At 38.0% G+C, this 7,500-nt stretch overlaps 1 protein-coding gene across 2 annotated transcripts in view; it reads left to right on the top strand.

Annotated features, from left to right (window-relative positions):
* LOC113805052 (bone morphogenetic protein 10) overlaps positions 1-7,500 on the top strand; it is an 82,980-nt gene that overhangs the window by 69,987 nt on the left and 5,493 nt on the right. For both annotated transcript variants that reach the window (XM_070139077.1, XM_070139075.1), the window contains exons 2-5: positions 4,658-4,810; positions 5,071-5,258; positions 5,926-6,105; positions 6,722-6,908. In XM_070139077.1, coding sequence (XP_069995178.1) covers positions 4,658-4,810; positions 5,071-5,258; positions 5,926-6,105; positions 6,722-6,908 — 708 coding nt within the window. The remainder of the gene's footprint in view (positions 1-4,657; positions 4,811-5,070; positions 5,259-5,925; positions 6,106-6,721; positions 6,909-7,500) is intronic.

Here is a 7,500-nt window from a genome sequence, read left to right as displayed (position 1 = left end):
ATTCTATATCTTTTTTTCGGGAATTATGTCAGTGTATAAACTCTAAGGGTCAATAACGCCAGATTTCGACAGATAGGATACGATCATCTTGTTACCATCATGATCACCTCTTCAATATGCAAAATAAGCAATTATCTCCGACAACGCTGCAATTCGCAAACGCAGATCATAGAGAGGAGAGAAATTAAAACTAGAAAAAAGGGTAAAGAAATCATCTTAAAAAGACGAAAGAATTGAGGAAAATTATAAGAGGGATGAAATATAACAAGGGAAAAAACGAAGGTGTTCAGTAAAAAAAGATTAAACAAACGAAAGCGAATGAGATGCAGGAGATAATCACAAGAGAAAAAAAAAACAACAGGGGGAAAAATACAAGATGAAGTAAACAATGAAAAAGCGAAAACGAAAGAAAGAACAAAGAAAATAACGAGAAAAATAACAGCAAAAAAACAAAAGAAAATAACGAGAAAAAATAACAGCGAAAAAAGAAAACAAGTATTCTGTGTATACGCCAGAGCTCCCTGCCCGAATCTCGACACTTTCAACACTACAATTTCAATTTCCAATTTGTATTGCATATATCCAAAAAGAGAATAAAGAGAGGAAGAAGGGAGGGAAAGAGAAGAAGATGGTAATATCATACGAGATCCCTGCCTGCCACTCCAAACCGCCGACGCCAGAGTTTGAATTTCGCGGGCAAAGTGACGCGGGCAGGCGACCTTGTCCCGGGCGGGCGAGGCGGAGGCGCTGCTTCTCGGACTCCGATTCGTGACTGCACGGGCGCCGCAACTCCGACTTTTTTTTCTTTTTTCTGTATTTCTGGCTGTGTTGTTGTTAGAGCGTTTGTTGTTTTGCAGGCTGAAGCATCCGCGCGCGCCGCGTGTCTGTATGTGTTCACGCACACAGATACATATATATATATATATATATATATATATATATATATATATATATATATATATATATATATATATATATATATATATATGTATGTATGTATCATATTTATATTACATATGTATGTATATATACATATATATTTACATATATATGTGTGCGTGTCTTTGTGTCTGCACATGTGCGTCTGTATATGTACACGTGTGTGCTTCCAGAAGCCCCAGCCTCACTACACGGAGAGAGCCCGGCGCTGCTCCTTCCCCTCCAAGAGCCACTCCCTATCTGAAGGCCTGAGCACTTCACTTGCCTCGCCTCTCTCTCTTCAGCCGGCAGTGATTTGCAGTGTGAAAGCGTCGTGTTCCTTATCGAAAATATATTAAATAAAACGAAATGAACCAAAATTAATCACAATAGATTTCTTAAAAGATAATAAAGCTAACAGACATAGATCACAGAATGAAATCTTTACTTGTTTTATTTTTTTCTCTCGTTCAGAAAGCACGAGTAAAAATTTCCGAAAGATGATACCCCTTTTGCCACTAAATAAACAAAAACGAAGAACCAAACGAAACTATAGGCCTAGATTTGAAAAAATAACTCTTTAGGTGAATTACAACAAGTGCTAATTAAGCGAGGCTTGTGGAAGTGGCGACAAATTCCTTAAGCAAGTTTCTTACCAACAAAAAAACGAAAAAAAAAAACGAGAGAGACGTAAGACGTTCAAGGTGAAGCTAAGCGTCCTGCGGCCATTCAAAAGGGTTCATTCACACAGTGTTTTCGTCGACAGTTTTCTGAGATTAAAAGTTCGGCGGCGGTGAGGTGGAAGAAGAAATGAAGGGAGGGAAAACGGAGAGGGAAATTGGAGGAAAGGTAAGGGAAAGGGAGAATTCGATTGAAAGAGGGATGTGGTTTGGTGTTGAAAATTTTACAAGAGTTTAATTGTATCTATATATATATATATATATATATATATATATATATATATATATATATATATATATATATATATATATGTATGTATATGTATATGTGTGTGTGTGTGTATGTATGTGTGTGTGTGTGTGTGTGTTCCATGTATATATGCTTACAGTACATTCATGTTATATGTACCAAACATAATTGTGCACACACAAGCACACACACATTCACACAACTATAGATAGATATATAGAGAGAGCTATTGACCGACAGGTAAATAGAGAGGGAGAGAGATAGACATAGATAACAAAGACAGACCGATAGAAAAATAATCCAACGGACGAACATACATACTTACATACATATACACTTACCTGCTCGAACCTCCGCTGCGTTTCTGGTCCAAATATAGCCAACACTGGGGCCTGGGCGTTGTTGTTATTACTGTAAACAAGGTCGCTAGCCACTTACCTGCTAAAGTTAGCAACGTGAGACGCTTCTGCTAAATACAGTTGCTTTATATCCACAGGTTTGAAAGATTTTTTTTTTTCTTTCACTTGATATAAATATGGTAGAATATCTTAGATATATTTATTTTCTCCTGATGAAAACATAAATCGAAGGTGTTGATGATACTGTACGATTAAAAGGCTAAATATATTTGGTTACAGTTGTTCCTTATCCACAGGTTTGAAATAAACGTCGATTTTTTTTATCTTTCATTCAATAAAGATAGAATAACATATACTAGATAGAAATATCCATGAGTTTGAAATACCTGTATACAGAATTTCTTATTTATTTCACTTAATAAAAGCGTAGTAACGTATGCTAAATGTAATAACTGCTTATCCACAGGTTTGAAAAATACGGATACTTTTTCATTGTTTTTACTTGATGAAAGCAAAAGCCGTATGTGTAGATAATAAGCATTGTTAAATGACATTGGTTATCAGATAAGAATGTTGTCTTGTTATATGTGATTCTATTATCTTTTATTTATTTACAGCCTTCTTATATCATAGGGCATTTCCATTTTGTTTTTCAAAATACTTGTTTTCTCTATCCTCGTGTACGTCTGTACATGTGAGAGAGCAACGGAAAATACACACATGAAAATTTAAAGTTTACATAGACAAACAGACACATAAAGTTTATTTACAAATATTTTAGTGACGCAATTTGCATTTCTCGCAACTTACGATACGATTGCTATATTTGGCTACATGAGTAAATATACAGAAAATATATGAACAAAATTATTATGATGGTTAAAATAAAGATGATGGCATAGATGGCAACATTTGTAGAAGCTGCATCAACATCAGTGAATATGATAATGATAATAACTATTACCATCATAATTATCATTATTTTAATTGTTATTATCTTCATTATCGTTATCACCATTTTCATTATGATCTTTAATTTCATAATCATTGCTATAACAATTATTGCCATTATCATTATTGTTATTAACAATATTGTTAAAATTATTGTTATTATTATTGGTTATTATCACTGTTATCATTATTAATACCATTATCATCATCATAATCGTTATTGGTATTACTAGTATTATTATTATGATCATCATTATTATCTTTATTATTATTATCATTATTATTATTATTATTATTATTATTATTATCATTATTATCATTATTATTATTAGTATCATTATTATTATCATCAGCATTATTACCATTACTATTGTTACTATCATCATAACAATAACAATAATGACAATAATCCTAATAACAACAATGATGATAATGATAATAATAATAATAATAACAAAAATGATAATGATAATGATGATAATAATAATAGCAACAAAAATTATAATGATAATGTTGATAATAATGACTATAACAATCACTTCATACGTAGCAATAACACCGTGGAAAATTATCTCTATTATTAGTGTAGTTGTTATGGCTCTGAGATTCGGATTTGTTACAATGGTTCTCTGTGTAAGGGTTGGAGACTTCGATGCACTGCGAAGAGTGATCTGAAACAACAACAACAATTATTTTCCTTCATGTCGCGGAATCAGATAAATACGTTGATGTAAATTTATAGAGATACACATGCGCGCGCACAGACACAAGACACACACATACACACACACACACACACACACACACACACACACACACACACACACACACACATAAACATATGTATAGATAAGTAGAAAGATAAATCGATAGATGTGGACTTTGTATTGATATTCTCTAATAAAAGTATCAACTTTGTTTTTTGATTGACTCACTTGTCGCATATTCCTTTGACTCATAATGAAAGAGATATGTGGTCTACTTTTATGCAAATTCATACTCAAGTAACCAATCTATAAAAGATTGATAAAGTGAATGTTTTTACATCTAGAAATTCTGAGTAATTACGTAACGCCACTGTCGAAACATTTCTTATCCAAGGAGAGAAGATAATTTAACTCGGTGTCTGGCTGAGCTATCAAGTATTCTAGACTGCGACAACTGAACAGTAAAATATACACCAGTGACAATAGCAAGATAAATTCAAAGACTCATCAGCTAAAACTGTTTTGCTAACTTTTTGTGATAATTTTTTATCCCTTTATTCACTTCAACTGGTAAAAAGATCGAGTTTCCTAACCAACAACATTCACTATCATCATTAGCAAAAAAAAAAAATAATAATAAAATAAAAAAAAATAACACAACAATAAATTCAGTTACAATACATTAAATACAATCTAATCCTTTATTCCCTCCCGCGCACCTATCAAGTAGCACCGAAATCCTTTTGCCTAGGAACGTAGGAGTATTAACGATGCTCTTTTGTCACCCTGCAGATAACCACAGCGAGGCGAAGGAACACCAGAGTTCAGTACCCACTCGCGTCCACTACCTGGGCTTCAACGTGACGCTTCATCACAGAGAAAGGGTCACGAGGTCAACTCTCAGGCTCTATGCTCTCATCACACGTGACCAGTACGCTTATATAGGTGAGGAGGGGGATGTGAAAAGGGAGAGGGAGAAAGGAGGAAGAGGGAGAGAGAGAAAGGAGGTAAAGGGAGGGAAATAGGTGGGGTTAAGAGGGGAGAGAGGGGGAATGTGAGAGAGAGGGAAAGAGAGAGAGAGAGAGAGCGTAAGCGACAGGTGGAGAGAGAGAGCGGGCAGAACCGCCATTACAGTCCGGTCACACCCAGGTCCTCCTTCCGCATGATCTCCATGTCCTGACCCCCTCCCCCCTCGTCCCCATCAGGCGTGGAGCGTCGCGTCCGAGTGGTCATGAAGCAGTCCGGAGACTCCAGTGACGCAGAGGGTGACGCAGAGACCGTGACGGTGTGCCAGCGCGACGTTTACGAAATGCAGAACGTGTGGGAGACCTTCGACGTCACTTCGGCGGTTCGGTACTGGCTGGCGAACCCCGACGAGCCGCAGGTCCTCCAGGTGAGCTTGAGGCGGGCGACGGGGCGGGAATCGCTAAGTGGTTGGGCTCCTGGGGCTCTCGGAGGCTCTCGGGCTTGTTTGTTTGGTCTTGTTTTGTTTTGTTTTAGGGCAGTTAGGAAAGTTTGGGAATTGGCTGTTAAACATATGGTTATATACAAAGTTGTTTTGTTCTTGATGGCTTGGGCTTTCGTGGGCTCTGGCTTTTCTTTTCTTTTTCTTTCTTTTCTTTTCTTTTTTTTTTTTTTTTTTTGTTCGAGGCAATCAGGAAAGTTTGGCATTTATTTGTATTATTGTGGCTCTTTTCCTTTTCATCTTTATGTATCTTTTTGTTTCTGTTTATATAAAGTAGTTTCTCTCTTGATGATTCTCTGTTTCTTTTAAAGGAAACTTTGGCGTTTAATTGTTATTTTGTTTTATTTAATTTCATTTCCTATTGTGGATGTTTTCCTTTTCAACTTTTCTCTGGATAGCTTGAGGCTTCCTTGGCTTTTTTAAGGAAAGTTTGGCGTCTAACTCCATAGGTTTAGATAAAGTAGTTTTGCTCTCGATGCTCTTTTTCAAGGAATCAATAAACTATAGCGTTTAATCCCATAGCTTCATATACACGCAGTATTAAAACTATCAAACCATAACACCACGTCATTCTAACCACTCCCAATGTCCCTAGATCTTGATTGAGTCCGTGTTCTCGACCGTGGGCGACGGCGGCGACCTCGACGTGGCCACGATGCCCCACACGGACATCGAGCCGCTCCTTCTGGTGTACTCCTCCGTCAGGCACCGCCGCCAGTCCAAGGAGGAGCTGGACCAGATGATCTCCCACGAGTACGACAATTCGGTGACGAAGGTAAGATGGCGCGGCGATCGATTTATCGTGTGTTTTGGTCAGACTGTTTGCTGGATTGTACACTTATGCTTACACTCACACGCGCGAGCTCGCAGGTGCACAAATGTAGAGGGAGAGGATGAATGAGAGAAATAAAGAACGAGAGAGAGAGAGAGAGAGGAAAGATGTGAGAGTTGTAGGGAGTGAGGGAGAGGGGGAGGGAGGGAGAGAGAGACAGAAAGAGAGAGAGAGAGAGGAAAGATGTGAGAGTTGTAGGGAGGGAGGGAGAGAGAGAAAGAGAGTGAGAGTGAGAGAGACAGACAGAGACAGAAAGCAAAACAACGAAAAGCAACAAACTTCAAAAGACCTAAGAAAAAAGTAGCCCTATCCACACCCCCACCTAAAGCTTCTTCTCCTCAGCCTTGTCCCATTTCTATATGGGGTCGCCGTTGTGGATGAGCCGCCTTCACTAATTATCACGGCTCGTTCCATATTGCTTTTGGGCACGGATTTTTACCGTCGGATGCCCTTCCTGACACCAACCCTCTCAATTTACCCGGGCTTGGGACCGACACACCCCGACGTCTTCCAAATCACACTCCCTCCCACCTCCTCCTTCTCCTCCTCCTACCCCCAGAGGCAGCGCCGCGCCCTACCGCCCGACGCCCATTCGAGGACAAAGAGGCAGAGCGGCGTCGAGTCCCGACTTCGAAGAGAGCGGCGAAACACAGCAGCCGAGGAACAGGAGGAGGAGAGCAACCAGATATGGGAGGGAGAACAGGATTACACGGGTCTCCCCTCGCACGCTCACAACTCGCTTGCAGGTCAGTATCAATGTTTGTTTGTTTTTTCGTCGTTCGGTTTGTTTCGTTTTATTGTTGTAGTTGTTATTTGAAGGGAGGGGGGGGTATGAAGATTTTTTTTAATGGGGAAAATTAGTGTTCTTTTTTTTCTTTTTTTTTCTTTTTTTTCTCTTTTTTGAGGGCGAGGTGGGGGACTTATGAAGAATTAATTTTAAAGAATGGGAAAATAAGTGAATGGATAGACAGTTAGATAAATAGTTATGTAAAAGCTCAAAACATTTCTTTTTTTTTAATATTTTTCATTATTGTTTTTTTTTCAGTTGGTTTGATCCTATTTCTCTTTGTGTTTGAACGTAATACTTTGATATTTGATATGATATTCCTTTGGGTTTATGAAAAAAATGTAAAAAATATATATATTCTTATTTTTTCACCAAGTTTAACCCTCACATTTCTTTGTGTTGGTGCATGATATTCTGATATCGAAAAGACTACAATCAAAATACCACGTTGATAATACCACCATACATACTGACCAACATACCCACTCACAATATCCTCATACCCATCGACCCACATACCCACATACTCATCTACCCACATACCCACATAT

The sequence above is a fragment of the Penaeus vannamei genome, chromosome 25, assembly GCF_042767895.1.
Source record: "Penaeus vannamei isolate JL-2024 chromosome 25, ASM4276789v1, whole genome shotgun sequence".
NCBI lineage: Eukaryota > Metazoa > Arthropoda > Malacostraca > Decapoda > Penaeidae > Penaeus > Penaeus vannamei.
The sequence above is the reverse complement of the archived record's forward strand: the minus strand, read 5'-3'. Positions and strand labels throughout refer to the sequence as shown.